Genomic DNA, 22,613 nt, shown 5'->3' with positions numbered 1-22,613 from the left:
TTAAAGCAACCATGCCTAAATCTGAAATGACAGGATATAATATGCAATTGTAGACTAGCAAGGGTGGCTGAAGTAAGGTTCTTATGTTCTAATAACATTCAGGCCTTTTATCAATCAGTTATGCTACTTTCTATTTCTTCTTCAACTAATGTTTGATTAACTCTACCTGTATTGTTTAATAACACAAAGCAATGGAAGTTCGCTAGTTTCATGGTATTTATATAGTAATTTTAATCCAGGCATCTTCTGACCCACAAAAATACATGAAATTAAGTTATTTGACTCTCAGTCTCTACACTGAGAATGAAAGGATGCAGTTTATTTAATGAAACTGCCTTTAAGCAACATATGTGACAAGGCATTCCAGGTCTGGCAGTTAGCTGCTTTGATAAGAAGTGAATAAAAAAAAAATCAGTAGAAGCAGCCTATCTACTTTTTACCAACTTCCAGAGCTGATTTTCTTCAACTCAAGTCTAAAGTCCAAAGACTGCTTTAAGTATAACAATATAATAATACTGTCATTATACAAAGGTTAAGAGAATGACTGTGCAGTAATTGTGACAGTGCTGTATGAAAAAGGATGGTATTTTTACAGGATAAAATTTCAAGGGAAGCAAGAAATACATTAGCAACAAGTATATGAATAAATTTTAAGCCCACAAGCTATTCTAGAAGTCATGCTCTTTGAAGCAAATCCCATGTAATTCAGCTCTCAAATTTTATAAAAATTAAAATATGCAAGAACATACAGACAACTGAACAAGAGAAAGTTATGAAGCTTTGTTCACATATTGGGATGTTAGAAGGAAAAACAATCGAAGAACATAAAAAAATGCCAAATTCCATACCAATATCTTGTTCTGTCATAGCATCTTCTCTGCCAACATATGTTTGGCCCTCCTAATTAAGAGAGACACATACATAATTTTCAGTTGAAATCTCCCTTCCTCCCCCACAAAGATGTAATTTATCCTTCCACTTTCTCAGAGTAACCTGAACAGAACAGATGTTTAAACTTACATGAAAAAAAAAATCAGGTAGCATTTTTTAAAACGCTTTTACAGTCACTGTTATATAGTACTATTAGCAAATACAATTTTCAACTGTCTTGTGTAGAACCACCTTTGCAGTTTTGAGGTAACCGATCCAGATTTGGATTTCAAGTCAAGCTTTACAGTAAGATGAATGACAAACCAATATGCATGGGTAACAATATTAAACAGACATCTCTGGTTAACCAGTTGACCCTCAGGATAAACCTAAACAGTAAATTAATAGATGTTTTAATTGAATCAGTTGCAACCTCTTAAAAGCTTTCCTTACCACAGCAGAGAAACATAATGAGCTTTTCTTACTATAGTGGAGAAACGTAATGAGTACTATATTTAAATAGCAATTTAATACTACAATTTGCCAACTGAAAAAAAAAAAAAAAAATCACAAGGCATATAAAGGCTATAGAAACACAGACGTATTTACCTTCAAGTGGTACAAGATGATACCAGTACTCAGAAGATCATCATCAATGCCAATTAGATGAGGCAGTTCAGAATCTAACACAACACCTATCCCTTCTTTCCTCAGAGCCAAGGTTTGTTCCTGTAAAGGAAAAAAAAAAAATTAAAAAAATCTATTTAGAGTATGCAACAAATACCACTCTTCCTTCTCTCTCTAAACTACTTCTAACGTAACTTATCTTTGTAATAGCACCAAGAAAAAGCACCTTCCCCCCTACATTTTAAATGTGAATTTTGTATTTCCATCAAGCCTTCCAAGCTTGCTGTTCAGGAAGTCTGTGAAGGTGTTATTTGAAAGAAACTAGACAAACAGCTGAATTATACCAGATAAGGAAGATCAATCAAGAGCATAACAAAGCAATGCTGTCTAAAAGTAAGCTATGTACCACCTTGCATAATGTTAAAGAGAATTAAAACTCAGAATTCAGTACGGCTAAGGAATAGAAAACTAACACTCTTTGGCAAACCTTTAAATAAACTGAACCTTGCACAATAAAAACCTCAGACGTGAAAATTCTGTAAGCCTAAGCAGTTTAAACATCATCCAATGTAAGGGAAGCACTGACAATAGTAAATAAACGTAAGAAATATTTGCGGCACAATTCAGTTCTTCAAAATTCCTTTGGGCCACATCGTACAGCCACCTGTACAGTGAGGTACCATTCACCAGGACTACAAGTGGAGATTTCAACCTCAACCTTGGATAAAATAGTACTGATCAGAAGTAGTACTGATCAGACTTTATGCAATAAATAAGAAATTAATTATAGCTTTGAAGTGAGTTTTAGTATTTATAATGTTTATTTTTCAAGTTGAAATAAAATCCAGTTGGCTTCTAGGCCTGGAAGATAACTGCAACAGAGATTGTGAATGCGTACAGACATCGCCTTTCAAAATGAATGCGTTTTTCTATGTAAAACAGCTAAGCCTTTACAAGCCAAGGAAGACTGACAGCCCAGGAAGGAGAGGCAACAACAGCAAGTATCACTTCTGTGTATTATAAAGCACCCACTTTTCTCCTGGTGCTAGTAAACACAGGGAATACGTTTCCTGACAGCAGCATGACAACTCCTCTTCCAAGTCATCAGTATGCCTTCTCCAGAGCCAACCAAGAAACTACATTGCTAGTAAGAAAAAACAACAGATAGGTTGTTATGTGTATTCCACCAAGTACAGCAACCCACAAATCTGAAGGAAGAAAATAGATGTTACATCTCATTTCCCTGCACAGTGCAAAATGTCATCAATATTGATTCTGTTTAAAAAATCTTAAGTATGGATACACCTGGGCAAGACAAAATGACAACGCAACATACAAAAGTCACTCCAAAACTGGGAAATCCCATTCTGGTCATGGATGAATTAAAAAGTTCTCCAGCATTCAGGGATAAAGAAAGAAGCTGTGATTCATGTTGCCCTGCAGCTCTCTGACATTCAAACTGCACCCAGCTACTCCTTGATATTATATAACTGTCACCTAATAAAACCAAAAGATACAGCTTAAATCATTGTTCAAGCGAAAAAGTAATTCCAGTCAAAAATACCTATCACATGAACTATTCATTGAGTATCATCTACTGTTATACATAATTTATAATGTTCCCATATGACGAGGTTGAAGACTTAAAATGCTGAGGACTGGTGGCCGTTTAAACAACCACTGGCACCGTCAGCCCAATGAAACTGATAAAATATTAAGAGCTGAACAATTTTTCCCCAGCATAACAAATTATTTGCCAACATCCCTGACTGTGGAAAAAATAGACATCCCAGGAGGCAAAGAAACTGCCCCTGGGTGAGAAAAATCTATCACAAATAAAGAAAAAAAAAATGTTTCTTCATTTCCAGTCTCTTAGTGTTTAACACATTTTTACTATATTCAGAAATAAACTATGTATAATTGTGATTTCAACTAAATGTGTTGCTTATTTATTCAGATCTAAAATTAAAGAACACAAATTAATTGAGTTTCTAAACCCTTATTTTGTAAATTGCTACCATTCACACGCAGAATGCATCCTGTTGATGGAAGCATTATAATAAATGCAGCGGGCAGTAGCTGTGATTAACTATAATATTTTTTTCTTTAATACTTGCTGTAAATTAGCTTTTATCTTCAGATACAATTTACTGCAAATCCTGAATCTTAATCAGGTATCTGTTAAACTTTAATGATTAATTTGGCTAAAAATTTAATTCCAGATTCAAAAGCTTCTGCAAGGATGTCTCCAAACACCAAACTGTGCCCTTTTGCCCAAAATCAAAGTCACAGAAACCTCATTCACCAGTAGATCTTTATTACTCTGTTCTCCTACAGTGAGAGAAAGAGAAGAAAAAGGCCAGAAAAAAACAGCCAAATTGCCCTCTTTCATCCTCAACAGCATAGGAAGGATGTTTCTAAAGGAATATGGACCTCTTCTGAGATAAACTGAAGGACTATAAGCTACTATAAGGCAGCAAAATTATTAGGTTTAATCCAATATTTGATTCACTTTCATTTGTGCAACACAATTTTAAGAAACAGTGAATCCATAAGTCAAATGAGAAAGGGACAGTGACCTTTCCTGCTCTATTAAAAACATACTCATTCCGAAAATTTATGAAAACCTCAAGGCACAGTTTAAGAAAGCTGAACGTATCGCATGCATCTTAGCTTGAATTATCCTTGAACAGAAAAGTGAACGCATGTTCCCTCGGTATTTAAGATGCATTCACAAACTGTGGAAAATAAAGCAAGCCAAGTATTATCCACAAAGGAGCACTCCAGTTAATATAAATGGCTACCGTGTGAGGAGAAAAAAAAAAAGAAGAAAAAAAGGTTTTCTTCTTTAGGAGCTGCTAGATCTCACCTAAAAATTAGAAACTCTGAAAATAATTCTGAGTCCACAAAAAAACACTTCTTTGAGTCAAAGTTAATATAAGGGGATGATGCTGTATATTTAAATGATAGTCCCTCTGAATTCAGCTCTGACTCAGCAGTCAGAAATATCCTGATGTTATAAATTCATCAACACTTCTGTGACAGATACAAAAGCTATTGTGAAACCTCAACCCTTCTGTACTGATGTATTAAGTTTGCTCTATTAACTGATATGGTGGCATCTGCAAGCTCACAGCTAAGATATGTTCTGGTAGTTTAAGAACAAAAACTTTGTTTAAAGTACTTCTTTGAGCTGTAGAGTTAATCTTCACCATATATAACTGTCCATGATAAATAAGACCTCTAAGATACCTAGGATTGCTTTAAATGTATTTCTTAAAATGGAACGATGCAAAAATGGAACCACGCAAGTTTAAAAACAGCCAACGGGATATTGAATTAGAGTAAAAAAATAAAATAAGCCCAAAAGATATTTCTAACATTCCTTGACCAATCTACTAGTAGACTGAAACATATGCTGCTTCTGGCCCAGCACATACTAAAAGAGTACATGTAATTCATACGCTGACCTTTCAATGAATAGAAACTCTTCGAGAAGTTTAAATTCTGTTACGCTTTTCAATGCAAAAAAAAACTCAATTCCTTTATTTAAATATTGAACAGTGAGCTGCTGGCACACAATCCTGAGAATATACTGTGCAGATACTTTCAGTAAAACATGACAATTTACTTAGCCAGCATAATGTTCAGATGTCTACATTTAAATAATGCACAAAAGCATGTAATATCAAATTAAAGAAATTATGGGTAAAAATGTGCAATGGCAGAAGTCTTTGCATTAATATTTAACCAGATTATACTAGAGCAGATTCTTATGCTAACAGGTACTTCGGGTGCATTTGCTTTCATTGAAAATACATTATTATACCCTGAGTTCACAAAAATGTCTGAAGATACTCAGTGGCCTGGCACTAACATTAAGCCCTCTAAAAAATATATAGATGTAAACTGCACACAAGGAAAATTCCTAATTCTTAATTTGTTTTCCTCCAATTATGTACTCAGTACACTTTGCATTCCCTTTAAATCACTGGAAACAAATGTTTCATAGCTACAGATGAAAAATATTCCATACTGCTCAGAATTCAAAGGCATCTGAAAAACATTTATTTCCAAATCCAGAAGATACATGGCATTAAAGAGGCCATGCAAACAGAAAGAATAAGAAATATGGATCAAGCAGCCTTAGCTGGTCACTCCATATTCAAGGTGTGTTAAAACCCAGGACTTGAATTCACTGAAGTCAGAAATTTATATATTCTCCATCCCACAACAGTAAAAGATTAGGTGACTTAAAAGTACAGTTTCATTGCAGAGGTTTTGGATAAATCCAGCAAGCTGAGGGTTGTACTTCTGCATTATTAAAAAAAAAAAAAAAAAAAAAAAAGATATGCCTATACCAGGTGCATGTGTGCGCTAAGAGGACTATGCTGCTTGCATTTCCAGAGTTAGCCCTTTCAGAAAAATATCAAGTAAGGCATAACTGCAGCACAGAACCGTGATGAACGTGTACCAGACCTGAGCAGGGACTTCTCAGACATGCAGTGCTCACTTGCTGTTTCTCATACAAGGGAGCAGAAAAGTTATTCAGCAGGAGTTCACAACAATAAAGCAACCTCTTGTCAAACTGAAGGACACTGCAGGCAATAATTTATCAAATTATCAATAATTTACATAAAGACAAGAAATGAACTACAGAAATGGTGAGAAAAGGAAAGGAGGTACTTGTGGACAAATGCACAGGGTACCCAGCACATATGGTTCCATAACCCCCAGAACCACAGACACTGAAATCATGGGAAGTGTTCTGGGGAAGGACTGCTATCCACTTGCCCTATTTTATATTCGAAAAACCCAGTACGGTTGAATAAACCCAACTTCACCTACAGGAGCATTTAATCTGAGCCAATATAGTTTTTCTTTGACAGCACAAAGGACAAGAATGTTTGAAGTTTGATTTAAAACCAGATTTCCTACTGTCTTAATGTATGTTATCAGAAAATATACCTTAGAAATTTGTGTTATCAATCCAAATCCTCAGCCTCTTTTGACTCCTGCTGATTTTTTAATTTAAAAAATTCTTACAGCAAGGTGGTCTATAGATACTACGCATAAAGATAAACATAAGAAAACAGTTTTTGTACACGTTTACTGCTTTTTTGATATGATGAATTGTCTTGACACCCTAAATTATCCAATAATCAGAACAAAATATTATCTTATTATTGTATGCATCACCTGTGCATTCCACTGAAATCTAGTTTATCTTTAGAGTTACAAAATTTTCCACATAACGTCATTGAGATATGTGATGCTTTTATTATTCCTATACCAACCTCCATATAGTGGTACATTTACACATTTATCTATGTTAATCCAATACTTGTGTGAAGTATGAAAGCTTTCAGTGCAAATGAAAAAAATATTGTTTATCATCATGTTTCCCCCCCTTCTTTTTCTTTTTAAACAGAGGAATATTTTGCCTACTTAGGCAAGACAGACAATCCTCCAGCATGCAATTCCCTTCCTACGTAAGCTCTAAAAATGTTGTTTGCAAGTATATTAAATTCCATATGGCACTGGTAAATAATAACTATCCTTCAGGGAAACGCCTCTCTAACTTTGGTCTTGGACTTCAACTTGCACGCAATTCCGCAAGACTTAACGCAATTGCTAAAGCCTCAAGTGTGATGCAAAACCCGCAAAGTGTTTCTATTGCATGTTCTTTGAGCAAATGCTTGCAAAACAGCAACCTGTTACCATATGAGCCCTGACAACAACCAAAGTCTTGTAAACTCAACTATGCAACAAGATCACTACCCTTGTACAAAACAGCTGTGGACCATGGCCCAGTTCCATCCCTACATTCTTTCTTTTCCTTTCTAAATACAAACTTTCCAACTGCTATTTTTCTACTCAAAGCTTATTCCCATTATTTGGGTGGTACTGTCCTAATGTTTGGAGATGTTTTCAATGGGTTAAAAATAGCAGGATTCAAGAGGAATACACTGCAGACAGACTTTTGTTTCTATTTACAGAAATTATCTGAATAATTCTAGAGATGATTCTTCAGAAATAGAAATGCTACATAAACAGATGTACTACTTCTGAATTTTCAACTGCATTGCATGCTAATTATTATATTTATAAAGAACACATGGCCAACGATTGAAGTTGCACTTGCAATATTAAGAGGCGAGCATACTCAAAATTCAGTAAACTCACCAGTAAGCCCTACAAAACTCAAGGAGGCTTACTTGTTCAGTTCTGTAATTTATAGCAAAATTTCAGGAATTTCACCTCTGTTTAAAACACCAGTAATGCTTCTCCTACATGGGGGGAAAGAACTGAAAGTGATCTCATATGTTACCACATGCAACTCTCAAATACCAAAATAAATCATTTCATAGATTACACTCAGGCTCTCATCCGTTACGTAACCTTAAACTGTTTTCAGATATTTGGTCTGAGCTTACCAACAGTCAGTTCATACTCATGTATTTTGCATCACTATTGACATTCAGGTGAAAAAATTGTTTTCCTTCTCCAAAATTTACTCACTGATACAGCTACCGACAGCAGTCGTACCCACTCTCCTTACTGTGGTTATACCAGGCCAAACTCGAGGCGTCTCCTTCCATATGACCAGGCTCGCCATACCATGGTGTTTAACATGTCCTCTCTCAAAGTCACCTTCCTTGGCCTTGATGACTTATGTGCCATGTTCCCAGTGTATATGCAATTTTGCCAGCACCACATACAACAGAACCCCTATTTTTCACTCACTGCACAAGATACATAACTGTTCCTTCCAGGAGTTATTTGTCTTTCATGTGGGCATACTATCTCATGACAGTAAAGTCTCATGCCATCCTCCTCCTCTTCCATAGCGTATTAAGTTCTTATTAGTCCTGATGTTTTTGCACTGCAAACTACTTTCCATCAATCACTCTTCTATTATTCTAATCCTTAGTCATCCCATCCTCTGTGAGATGCTCTGCTAGACAAATAACATTTCCCAGCTTCAATATCAACAAACTTCACCAGTTAACACACCTAAAGAAATCATTAAACACAATAAAGCCCAAAAATGAGCTCCAACACCACCAAAATAAAAAAAAAAACCACCCAACAAAAATAACCCACCACACTACTACCAACTTCCCACCCCTCCCAGTACCATCACTTGCATCACATTCTCTATATAAACATTTTTATTTCACTTAAATTCTAATTTCCATGCTGCCTAAATAAGGAAATAGTTTCCTATGTGTCCCAGGGTCAAATGCTTTACCAACATCCCCAGACATGAGAACCAGTCCTACAGGTGTTTCTAGCAGGGATCACTGATAGAACCAGATCCAGCATATACTGAGCACGCAGACCAGGACGAGCTAGCTCTAGAAACAATCACAGGCTATAGACAACATTAAAAATGTTAATTAAATAGGAAATAACTATTTAATAAACAACAGATTTACAGGAAAGAAGGAAGTTATGATTGTTCCACTTTTTCAAAGACATGCAGTAGAAATAAATATAAAGGAAAAGCTTTCCTTAAGTCTCCTCCCTAGTCCAGCAAATATAAGCCATTCGGGAGACAATATTAGTCAAATTTTGAGTCCCTCCATAATCTGCTTCAGCATCAACATAGGTCAGAGTAACAGTTCTGAATTTAACATTTGCATTTAGCTTTAAATGTTTACTTCCACTAGGTAGTATTTTAGCAGACTATTTTTCTTTCATTTAATTTTAATAACGGAGTTTATAATTACTTTTCTGGTAACTGACGAAGGTATAATCACTTTTTTCCCCACAAATAATGTGCTAGGTTTTGCTGGGTCAGTGACAGCAAATATGAGTTGTCACTTCCATCAAGTTTTTAATGCAAATTAAGGGACTATTAAAAGGTCAGAAATTGCAAAAAATATATTCCTTTTGATCTCGAGGCAAACATTTGAGGATGCTACAAAAAGACAGAATAAAGTGCCCTTTAAAAACTATCAGTTTGATTTTATGTACTCAAAGCATAAAATAATTGGTGCTTTAAGCTGGCACAAATGGCATTAACAACTGGCTCTATGTCATGCAGTGACTAGGATTGTTGATACTCTTCTTTTGTAAAGCTGTTAAACTCAGTTGGGAAAACTAAACTTTTCTCAGCAGCTACACACATCTTCCCTTAATTCAAATTTCACTGAAATAAACCCTATCTAAAAACAAACTCAAATTCTATCATTAACAGTATACAAGATATGTATATCTATGTATAAATATAAATAAAAGCTGTATACATCTGCATAATATACTGTCAATTGACTTGAATTCTCTAAATTGCAGCATTTACAGTACAATGATTGAAAGCCAGGAGAAGAGACACAGGAAATGCCCATGGCCTTTAATTACACATAATGAAACTACAGTTTTTTTCGCAATTTTAACTATGAAATAAAAACAAACATGTCAGTGTAATTTGCAATAGCCCAACATAGTAATTTAACTGCTTTTAAAAACAACATAAGGGGATGCCAAATGCTTGAACTACAATCATAATAGAAGGACCTCAATTTTAATTAGAAACAATAATGAATTACATGTATAGATGTCAAACAAGATCAAAGCACCCATTAAAAAAAGAAAACAAAGAAAACAAAACAAAGAGTAACTCAAAGAGGATAAACACACATAAAACAAGGGGAAAGAGAAAACGCAAAGAGTATAATTCCCAAAATATAGTCACAAGAAACAGGTACTAGTTGTATCAAAAGGAAGTGTCCTTTAAAAATTAAATAAAAACAACCTATACCAAGAAACCTACAACCTGGCATCAGTCCCTAACACCAAGCCCAAGAGGAATAAAATATAAAACAAATAAAAAAAGAATACCTAAATCATATTTCATAGCCAAGACAGACATTCCAAATATTGACTGAAGGGTAAAATTCCCATCAAATTTTTGACAAATTAAACTACAACTGAACAGGGAAAAAAACAGAAGGGAAGACTCTCTTGCACTGTATGCAGTCTAAACTATAGTATATTATGGCATTCTTGGCAGGTTGCAGTTTTGCCAGATTTGAGTATTTTTAGAATTTAAGGCCCATGTAGCCAATGAGAGTAAATTAGCACAGCTTCACCAACTACTAACAGAAGATAATGCTGCCTTTAAAGATACAAGCCTGCTGTGTGTCTTTAGGAAGAAAATGCAAAGCAATCTACCCAAACCTCAAAAAGCAACCACCAACCTTTGCATTTTGCTGATTGATCTGAACCCTAACTTGGCATCTATCATGTTTTTTGTATTCTCAGAAGAACCTCCAGGGGACTACTGTTTGCCAGCTAATACAAAATAATAAAGAAGAAAGCCATGTTCACCGAAGGAGGTATGACATTTGTTATATTTACCTACTGTAAAAAGTGAGGCATGTTTTTCTTCTTCAGTAGCAAAGCTTTACATTACTTTTATAACCTTACTGAGATTTGAAAACATTAGTGCATAAATGTTATGTATCATGGCAGCCTTGCCTCTCACCTGAATTCTCAGTGACTTCTGACATGTACTACTGCATCGCAAAATTATACATTTAGTTGAGGTAATTCATCCCACTATGTAAATGAACTCAAAAGAACAATGTGCTGACATGGAGTACAATGACTTAAAATGACTGGCAAGTAAATATCACCAACTACAACAGATGGAGGGCAAAACCACTCTTTCAATCCTAAAGCCACTGAGGCAGCATAAACACAAAGTTGAGTATTTTCAGAAGTTAAATAAGACCTCATAATGGGTCATATTAACAATTTCAATAAAAAGCAGGCGAAGTATTTGAAATATTCATTTAAACACATCATTAACGTAAACTGTCAGGAACACATTAAAAATATCTTTTAAAAGCGTCACCAACCATGACTATGTGACATTGAAGTCAGCTTGAATGTAACTTCTGCAATGTCCTTTCTTAATGAAAACCAGTTGACAGGTGGATTAAGACCAAAAAGGTCACTAGTAAACAAAAACTTAAGACCTCTGAACACTACTTGTTGAGTTCAGAACAAGCTTCAATATTGCTTTAGCAAAAGCAATCTATGGTATTAAATATTTAAATAAGTTATTTTAAAAACAGAGAAAAGTTTTAGATTCCTTATCTAAAGCAGCTTATACTTGGACAAAACTACAGAGATTTAAACATAAAACCAAATATAACCAAATTCTCTCCCAGGCATATTTCAATTAAGTGCCTTAATGAGTGTCTTAAATTGAGCTAATCAATTTATGTCTTAAGAGACTGGCAACTTTAAAGGAAAATGGCCCAAAGAAAATTCCTCAGGAAGAAACCCTCTCAGATTTCCCTGGGGTTAAAGGGATACAGGAAGACACAGTTTCCCTGGGTTAAAGGAACCTTTAACCTTAAAATCCTCCTTTGCCTTTCTGCTATGCTCCCTGTATATGACCCTAAGTCTGACACCAGTCAAGGTCCATCAGACCACAGCCTCCTCCCCTCCACATCTCACATCTCTGAACTCTGTGTTGAATTTTGCAGCCATCTCTCCACTGACTGAAACAACAGCTGAAACAAGAGGAAGAAATAACAAGATATCACAATGTGATCATGCAACAAAGCATTGTGTTAAGAGAGGTAAATGGTGGGGTGGATTACTGTAACTCAGCTGGGCAATTAAAACATCTACATTTCTGCTGCTCAAAAGTGACACTTTTTATTTCCCACATTATCAGTTGGATTTCTCAATGGAAAAAGCTTTCTTTGCAAACATTTAGTAATTTGATGTATGTAACCAAAAAGACAAATGGATCTGTGCTTTCCTATAGGGGCCAATTAACTCAAATGAACACCAGAAAACCAAAACTATATGCTCCTCTTCTTTAACACAGATAATTCTTGGCTATGTGATAGTCTGTCCGCCCAAATATAGGATTTGTTGTTTTCCCCTAAACTCAGAGCATCCCTGCAACATGTAATCGGTAAATAAATGAACACTGCAACGCAGTTGCCATATCAATATTCCAAAAGCTGGTTTTCTTGAAGTTCCCATTAAAAAGTTGTCACCACAGAAGCTGCAGAAGCACAAATGACAGGTGGATGCCAGAGGGGAAAAAAAAAAACCAACCAAACACACACTCAGCTAAAGACATGTCATTCCTTCATGTAAACATAATCCATAATTCTGTATCCTGATTTAAAAGAAAAGAAGGTTCTTGGATAGCTTATCTTGTTCCTTAGAGCAAGTAAGCTTCCCATGACGACTAGGGTATGAGATTTTGAATTTTTTCCCTTGACCAGAAATAATTCTTCAAAACAAGTATCCCCACATTCAACGGGAAAAAAAAAATACCACAACAACAGGAAACCAGTCATTGCTTTTCTGAAGATTCAAATATGGCATTTTCTTGAGTCACGTCAGCACCCTTCTTGGCCTACCATCACCTTGTCAAACCCTCGTGCTGACCATGCCGCTATCCAGTTGAAATTAGAAGTCTGCTACAGTAGCCTGAGCCCAGGAATGGAAATGAAGGAGCATGGTAAAAAGCTTCTAAGGGCAAGGAATAAAACTAATTTTGCTCCTTATGGCATCAGACAGCTTCTTCAGGTAATTAAGGTCTGAGCATCTTTGGACTGCTACAAAATATTGTAAGTTGGAACATTGTTCTTCATGTTTTGAAATGTAACCCATCTCCAAGTTTGTTTCCTTACACTGTGTGAACACAGCCACAAAATAAGAACACAAGGGGAAATGAAAAAAAGTTGGAAACAAAAATAAACTTCCAACCTCTGACAATCAAAGATTTGGAGAAGTGCCTATGCAGGAAGATACTTTTTAACAGAAATGTGAGGTACAGAAAATCTAAAAATTTAATGAAACACATTCAAAACAAATCCTTCAGCACCAGTTTGTCCAGATGCTGCAAATCAGAATTACAAAGAAATTAAATGTAAATATTTAACAAAAAGCTCTACAGAAGTTGACATTTCGAAAAGTAAGTCCTTAACTGGTCTGTTGTGGATTAGTTGGTCTTAATTATGTCTTCTGGATTACCTAAGGGTAAAAAACTCCCGACACAGAAACAGTGATATTCATGGATGAACTATTACTTGGGTCAGAAGCTGCCTGAAATCACAAATCTTTTGCTGAAAAAGTTCCTACAAAACTATGAGACTTCTTTCACACAGAAGTTGTGATGGGGAAAAGGAAAAAGATAACTACCCCACAGCATTCTGTCTAACCCCTGCATTTTTAAGGTATTCAAACAGCCAAATCCAAATGAAAACAAACGGGAATTAGGCACCTAAAATACCTTCAAGTGCCAGCTGGTGTTTCAGCACCCAATATAGGGATAACCTGAAATGCTAGCACATTACCCTCCAACTAATAAAACTGAACCTGCACTCTCTTTAACAAGACTCTATTGGACAAGTCAATCACTGCTGACAAGATTTTTTTATTTCCTTCTGGCAAGACTGGAAACAGAAGGATATTAAGTTACATTAGATTGTCAGGGCTCAGTATTCTCTGTATTATCTGTCTCAATAACATCCTCATACTCAGAGGGGAAAATATATGTGTACCAGCGTACTGGGTTTGCATGGCCAGGTTTTGGTAGCGGGGGGCTGCAGGGGTGGCTTCTGCGCGAGGCTGCGAGCAGCTCCCCCCATGTCCAGTGGAGCCAACGCCAGCCAGCCCTGAGGGGGACCTGCCACTGGGCAAGGCTGAGCCCAGCAGCAAGGGTGGTAGCACCTCTCTGAGTATATTAAGAAGAGGAAAAAAAGAAAAAATAATCTGCGCCAGCAGAAGAGTGAGACTATGTGACAACAACTCTGCAGATGCCAAGGCCAGTGCAGAAGGGGGCAGGAGGAGCTCCCGGTGCCAGAGCAGAGGTTCCCCAGCAGCCCATGGTGAAGCCCATGGCAGGACAGGCTGTGCCCCCAGCCCATGGAGCCCACGGGGGAGCAGACTTCCCCGCAGCCTGGGAAGGACCCTGCACCGGAGCAGGTGGATGCCCAAAGGGGGTTGTGACCCACAGGGAGCCCGTGTTGAAGCAGGCCTGCTGGCACGGCCTGTGGCCCCACGGAGAGAGGGGGCCGGGCTGGGGACCCCAGCTGGGGCCAGCTGTGCCTGAGGGGCTGTACCCCACGGGAGGGACCCACACTGGGGCAGTTTATGAACAACTGCAGCCTGTGGAAGGAGTCCCGTTGGAGAAGTTCATGGAGAACTGTCTCCCGTGGGAGGGACCCCGTGCTGGAGCCAGGGAAGAGTATGAGGAGGAAGGAGCAGCAGAGACAACGTGTGATGAACTGGCCTCAACCCCCATTCCCAGTGCCCTGCGCTGCCTGGGGGGAGGACGTACAGAAATCAGGAATTAAGTTAAGCCCAGGAAGAAGTGAGGGGTGGGAGAAGGTGTTCTTTTGATTTGAATGGTAATAAACAGAACTAATTTCCCCAAGTCGAGTCTGTTTTGCCTGTAACCGTAATTGCCTAGTGATCTCTCTGTCCTGATCTCAACTCATGAGCTTTTCACTATTACTTTCTCTCCCCTGTCCAGCTGAGGAAGAGAGTGATAAGAGTGGCTTTGGTGAGCACCTGGCATGCAGCCAGGGTCAGACCACAGCAACCAGAAAAAAATATTCTGCATAATAAAGCAATCTCGCTATGGACCAACTGGAAAAACCTACAACCATGTAGAACAATGATGTGGAAACAACACAGATACATTCAAAGAACTTTTTATGTTTGCATCGACAGATTAAACTATCCAGACTATGTGCTGAAGGGATGGAACAGACCCACTCCTTACTTTTGAATGCTGCATTGCCTCCCAGAAGACAGGCAGACATTTCCTCAACAGTTTTCCAGACAATTAGCATATACATACTCATCCTGCCAATATTAGGAAATACTGGAGATGTACACCAGGAAACATCAGAAATGCCATCCTTAGGAAAGTTATTGATACAATGGTTTAGAATGTATAAAGATGTCTCTGCGCGTAGTATTACACAAGAACTAAAAAGAAGAACAAGGAACTTCCACTGCAAAGCATGAGAAAACATTTGCTGAATGGATGAGAGGAACAAGAGGCAGGAGAGGACAAAAAAGGTTTCAAAAAATTGTGACATCTCATTTGGGCTTACTACTAGTAATTTATTCCTTAGTTAGATAAAGGGAGAAGTAGAGCTGAGTATTCAGCTTGTTATGTTTTGGATGGGAACTGGTTACATGGACATCCTTCTTGCTCTGCAGGCTGGCTCCCTTACAAAATACATATCACATAAAGATTAGCCAAGACAAAACACTGAGAAGCAGCTGAAAGAAATTCGATTGTGTCTAATTGTGATTGACAAGACAATTCCAGGGTTAAAAAAAAAAAATCTGTTCCAAGAAAACAACTTTGAAATATTTGAGATTCCCATTAAAGTGACAGCCTACACATTAACTAGAAAAAGCTGTCTTCTTCCATATTATATTCAGGGAAGTTGGTCCTCTTCTTAGCAGGTGTACATTAAACTAGCTTTTTTTGTATTCTATAAAGCTGCATGTGCATTATCAAATTTCTGTCTATGTTTTACTATGTTCAGCTTGACACAGGTATGGGGTTCAGGAATAACAAATTTTGAATCATCTACCTCAGAAGTAAGGGGGAAAGTAAGGGGAAAAGAGGAGGAAATAAATATGGAACAGACCATCAGTGAGGAGATGTATGCTTTATAATCTGTGGATATGCCAGAGGTATGTTTTGTACTATCCTAGGACTTCAATAAAATGCTTTTGAAAATTAAAAATATGCTCTTCCTTGATAAGCAATAAATTATTTATTTGCATAATCATCAATTATGAAAAGGGATATTGATTCCCTCGTGCATGTGTTAGGTAAGGCATAAATTCCTACTATGTCTTCTCCTTCTGGTCAATGGGACAAAGATAAAATACCACCCTGCTGGCTGCTAGAGTCAGTTTCACTACAGTTAAAACAAAAAGTTTAGTACAATTAAAACACTTTAGTCTTCCTACAGGAGGAATCTTCTACTATCCAAAGCCACAAAGAAAACCACAACTGAGAAGAAACTTACTAACCAGATTTTTCCCTGTCTCCTAGAGCATTAGACCACCTTCATCAATCAAGAAAGGCCATTAAAGAGTCTGCAACAACCAGGATTAGAAAACTGTAGTTTTGTTGTGAACAGCTTACTGTGAAAGTGCAGGTGCTCCAGCAGCAGCCCACACAGGCATCAACAGCTCTCCGAAATGAATGACAATTAAAAAGGCAGATACAGAATGCAAACTGCTTAAATAAGCAACTGCTAAGACAGTGAAGCTAAAATGATGGAAAATTAATGATGCTATTTCTTTAAAGAAAAAAGGAATTACAGGACCAGTTCTTAAGTCTCATAAGGTCAGCTTACCTTTTCCATTTTTCATTGTTTCTCTTTCCCCCTCAGAACTGATTGCCATGTGCTCACTGCTAAGACGCAGCTGTCTATTAATACACAGAAATCCTATTACTGTAGTGGCACCCCAAAGCACCACTATACTTAACGTACTGCAAGGATTTCTGTCAGAACACTTGGCAGATGGAAATTATTTTTTCAAGAAATTTGGCCTTCATTCCTGGAATTACAAGGACAAACTTAGTAAGTTGAAATGCTTGCTCCTTGACACTTTAGATCTTGTACAGACAGAACTACTATCAACATCTGAAAAAAAAAAAAAAATAATAATCCCCGAATAGAACTGCATGATTCGGCTAATTGTAAGTAGAGGTGCCTGCCTGACTGCTCAAGCTTCCTGGACACTAGCCTGTAAAATCCTATTTTCCAATAGATTATATAACTTTAACCACTGAAGCTGCCATTTTCCATGCTGGAGCATCTGCTGCAGGCTGGCTTCTGCCCCCACTAGCTTGGGTTTAAAGGAAAACTATTCTTCTATTTCAAAAAACGAGGGGCACAGAGCATTTTGCTATGCCTCAAGTGGGCCAGGCTTCACCTCTCCACAGCTTCCAATCTGTGACCACACTATACATTAGTCTCAAAGGAAAAATAAGTCTACCTATTGCAATGCTGACATTCAGGGCAGAGAACAAGACCTTTCTTGCCATCAATGATCCTTCCTAGCAGGAGGTACTAACCTTCCAGCTAAGGGACAGCAAATCTGCCTTTGGTATTCTTCATGCTGGTATCTAAAAGGAGGAAAGGGCCTGGCTGGAAGAGAAAGAAATAGGCTCTCTTAATTCATCCTCTTCTCCCATATGCATTACAATACAGTCTTTAATTACATGATCATATATTTTCTACAGGACCTGTGAATAATTCATTCCATAGACTGTACTCTGGGAATGAATCAAGAGAACGCAGTGAACTAGACTATTATCTACAGGACTCCTACCTCATTTGTTGCTAAAGCTGGATGATGAATGAGTCATGGAATTGTAGAGGAAAAAAAACCCTAGTCTCATAGCTAATAAATTTATTCATTTTAAAAGCTATTCCATTTTTGTGTATGTTTCTTGGGGGATGGGAGAGTTTCACTTATCTACAGTTCTGTATTGTTTATTATTTACCTAGAAATTAATCTCTACATCTGTAGAGATTAATCTAAAGCAACAGATTACTTTAAATCTATTATCCCTTTCCTCAAAGTCAACATGTAACCCTTGGCTATTGAAAGAAATCGAAGAGGACTATGCATACCAGCAAGCAACAACTACTAAGGAACAAAACAACAGACTTCAGGACTAGCAACACAACAGCAAAGTCTTCTGCAGAGGAAGATGCATAGGCTTGGTTGCCAGCACGTTCTTGTCCCTCACAGCCCAGCTACTAAAGTACAGAGTGAATGAACCTGAAGAGACACATGGCACTCAGAAACTGGACCTGCCCTTTCCTTTGCTCAGGAATACAACCCGATTGCAACAGCAGCAGATTTGTGCTGTCATCTGTGGTTAAGACATCTCTTAGTGGACTTCATTAAAAAATATCATCTCTGTAGCTGGAAAGAACAAAGAACAAGCACATCACTCCAGCAGCACTTCTACCATAGTATGGCTGTATGAATCAAGGCTATGCTCAGTTGACAATTAAGACATTAAGTCAGGTGCACAACAGTACCATATACTCAAAACTGCCAGAATCACGCAGTAATAAACCCCTAAATATACTGCTAAAAACATCAGCTGAATAGAACGGGTTTATTATTCCATATCTAATACATATTGCCATTAGAAACAGTTCCTTTGTGAGGGACTCAAGATAAATTTTGATCTAAAGTGTTGATGTTGGAATGCTTCTTTACTCTCCCATAACAAAGTCCAATGAGAATTTCACATTCTGTCTTTTCTCCTTCTTACTACTTCTTTGCTGATCCTTTAGAAGAAACAGCTTTCAGGATATATTTCTTCTTTTTTCTACAGGCTAAATCAGGAGCTTCTACTGCTTTCAATTTAGCTCCCCTTCCTGCCACAAGAAAATTAATAGAAAAGCAGACCAAACGCCCAGGAGGAATTGTTGAACAAGTGGCATCTGAGCTGTAGAAAGGATTTCAAAAGCAGCTCACTCTGTCTGACTCCCTCTCATTTGAAAACCACCTACAAACCCCAGGGATGGATTAAAGCTAAGCATGGCCTGGATAATCTGCAAATGCAGGGCCCCAGTTGTAAGGAGGACAGCAGCAAAATAGTTGGGAGTATGGCTATTCCCAGAACCCGAAGGGCCTCTTTTGGAATGTGCAGTCTGGATCAACCGAACTATTCAACCCTGCCATAATCTGTGGTTGGTAAGCTCAGAAACTGCAGCCCCTGACCATGCTTCTCTGATGGTCCAGATGGTTTCAAGTGGAAACAGTTTAAAACTGAAATAAAAAACAATCAATAGTATTAGGCACCTCTTGATCACAACTTTCTAGCAGAAACTGCAAGTTAGAAGTGGTCAGTCCACTGCAGAGGCATCACAAGCAGCTGAAGAGGCCACAAGAGAGAAAGGAGATTTCTTAATAAGATGAACACAGGTGGCAGACAGGCTTGAAATCAGACAACTATTCATTTTGAAATCTACCTTTGACTGCTGCACTCTGGTTTCCCCAAGTGGATGGGACCCTTTCAATCGTGTTTGTATTGGGAAAAGATCAGTAGCACGAGTTCCCAATTTAGTATTTTTTCTTCCTCTGACAACAGCAAGCCAATGCTAAGAGTGAACAAAGCAGTGAAAAAAGTCATTGGTGAGTGAAGAACAATGAGAGCTGCTCTCCTGAAGAAAAGGACTTTGTATCTCAGACAACCATATAACCCCTTAAAAAAAATTCTGTTTGTTTGCTTTTGTAGAAAAGTCTCTCCACTGTATTTTCTTTCTTCTCAGTTTGCATTGACCTGGGCATACACACTAGACTGAAGCCAAGGGGCCGATATCAGGGAATCATCATCATTAAATGATGGCATCTGTAATAAAGTATGAAAAACCAACATCTATTTAAGGTAAAACAAATCATGTGTGGATGAGTTTGTCCAAATTAAAATTACATTCATTTTACCTTAAAGACCAAAAAAAAAAAAAAAAAAAAATGGGGGGTGGGGGGTGGGCAAGAGGAGATAAAGTGTTATGTTTTCATGTCCCTGGTCCTGAACCAATCCCCAAAGAACAAAAAGCCCACCTGTAGAGGCTTTGGAGGAAGGAATCTATGTGACATTTAGTAATGACAATTTATCCCAATTTTACATCTTCTGACCAGAAGAGATGATTTTATGGACTACAAGCACTGCCAGTAACTGCTACACTTGGGAAATAAATAAATAATGCACAGGGCCAGGTATAAGAAATCAAAACCTAATAAAACTGACAGCTAAACTAGGTATTACTTGTCATTATTCAGGAGGTAAGAATTGTGAGTAAATACTGTACAAGGATTGAGAATAGTAGAAATACCCTTGTTGTCTGACAATTCCCTCAAAAAAAGATGGAAAAACCCCAATAAACTCATTAAATTTTAATGCACTGAAATTCAATTATAAATCTACAGAAGTGATTAATGAAGAGAAAAATGTTAAAAGAAACAGTTATAAATAGAAGCTGTGTATCATTGCCACTGGCTTTTCAACTGCAAGATTCATTAAAAAAGAAAGCAAATAGCAGAAGTGGCCTGGTGAAAGATCTGTATATTCAAAAGCCTGTTTGCTTTCTCAACTATGTTACCTGGTCAAATAAAATATACTACCTCTTCCAGAAGCTGTCCTTTTATATCCCCAAAACATCAGAGCTACAACAAAGTTAAGAAAACAAATACATTTTAAAGGCTTTAGCTAAAAGTAATTTGTCAAGCATTCTAGATATACAGTCATTTGAAAAAGAGAGTTGAAAAATGTACTGTCAAATAACTGCATTAATTTTGAATGTACATAATCACTTTTCAGTGCATTCCACCTGTGAATTGTTGTTCAGAAGTATTTCTGGCAAAATAGTTGCTTAGGTTCTTCGACACTTGCTCCTAAACCAATGTTTTGGCATTCTAATAAACCTAACTTTAGTAGATTCAAACAGCAATGAAAGTCTAGATATTGCAAAACAGTTTGCCTTAAAATATCAGAATTAAATCTGAATTAAGCATGCAGAAGAACCTGATTTTTGTATCTGCAGTGACATCTAGTGCAAGAAACCAAAAACACATTTAAACAGGCTTCTAGAGAAAGAGAAGCTATTACTATTTATTGTGTGATTTCTGATGGAGATTAAAAAGAACAATTCATATCAGCCCTTTTAAAATGTTCTTAGTATCTTGTCTTCTGCACAACACTTAAAAGCCAGCTGAAGGGAATCCCGTTAAGCATAATATGTTAATAAGAGGCTATTTAACACAAAGGTGCGTTTTTCTTTTCCATACATATTCAGTTTGATAAATGCACATATATTTCATAATTATTGGAGGGCAAACAATTCTTGAGAAAGCAAAAATCCCTAGGAACAGAGTTGTTATTCTATTTATTCTATCAACTTTTCTAAAACAAAACAAATTCAGCAGTAACATCAGACTTAAATTCTTTCTGCCAGCTCAATGGATATGCAATCCTATTTTAATTTTGCAGTGATTTTTAAACCTTACTTAAAAATTCAGGCAGAAGACATAGCTTGTAGAAAGAAAACAAAAACTGGAAGCAGCAATGAGTGTTGTCTAATACAGATGACAAATAGAAGAAGTTATAAAATAACAAATAAAATTTGTCAAATGAAAGTACAGATTTAAATCTCCTGTTAAAAGTATACAGCTATGCTTCAGAGCCAACAACAGACATTCTAACCAAAACGCAACACCAACATGTCTAACTAGCAACAATTTTACAAAAATGATTCACTTACTGAAATGTGAAAAAAAAAAAACTTAGAAACAAGTGTTATTCCTGCCAAACACACAAATAAACACATATGCCAAAGCTGAAAATGAACAGTTTAAATCCAGTATCATGCATCCATCGTTTTGTATATAAATGCACACCATTCCTTTAACTGCCCCCCCCCTTTTTTTTTCACTTGACCTGTAAATACAACCATTTTAGAACCTGCGTTTTAAAGGCATGTGTCCAGAAGTGTTAAAGTCACACGTACTTTTTAAGAGCAGGATTAAAGCCTGTATTGGTGTCTTTTGTAAAAACCTCACAACATGCAGATTTTAAATACCTGATTTACCCAACCATAAAACAATTAGATTGATATAAATAATTACAAATATCAAGATATATTTCTGTTCATCAGATAATTGTACGTAATTTATATATTTATAAATTATAAAAAATCTCCAGCCATTCTTTAGTGATCTAGGACAACTACATTATACATTAAGTTCCTCACATTCCAATAATACTATGGAATAGGCACAAAACCCTCAAGTTTTTGTGGGTTACTAAAGGCATTGAATGGGGAAGTGTCACAAGTACTGGTTTTTGGACAAGCAGCACATGCTACGGTTAATGGACTATCATCATTACTAGTGATGCAATAAGTACTTCTTAAAAGTTCTAAAGTTTGCACAACAAGGGCTTGCACAACTTCTCTACCCTACAGCCATCAAAAAGTGGATTTAGTAGACATAAGAATTTTATGTGAAAGTAGGTGTTGAGAGCACTTTTCACCTGGGAACTGAGGTTGTTAAAACAAAGACAT

At 37.0% G+C, this 22,613-nt stretch overlaps 1 protein-coding gene across 6 annotated transcripts in view; it reads right to left on the bottom strand.

The window, feature by feature from the left end:
* Nucleotides 1–22,613, bottom strand: part of KIF16B (kinesin family member 16B) — a 142,274-nt gene that overhangs the window by 75,581 nt on the left and 44,080 nt on the right. For all 6 annotated transcript variants that reach the window (XM_056357425.1, XM_056357431.1, XM_056357430.1 and 3 more), the window contains exons 13-14: nt 1,480–1,599; nt 849–900 (exon numbers count right to left, since the gene is read on the bottom strand). In XM_056357425.1, the coding sequence (XP_056213400.1) occupies nt 849–900; nt 1,480–1,599 (172 nt within the window). The remainder of the gene's footprint in view (nt 1–848; nt 901–1,479; nt 1,600–22,613) is intronic.

This window comes from Falco biarmicus, chromosome 12 (genome assembly GCF_023638135.1).
Source record: "Falco biarmicus isolate bFalBia1 chromosome 12, bFalBia1.pri, whole genome shotgun sequence".
In the NCBI taxonomy this organism is placed as follows: domain Eukaryota; kingdom Metazoa; phylum Chordata; class Aves; order Falconiformes; family Falconidae; genus Falco; species Falco biarmicus.
This window is presented reverse-complemented; position numbering and strand designations above follow the sequence as displayed.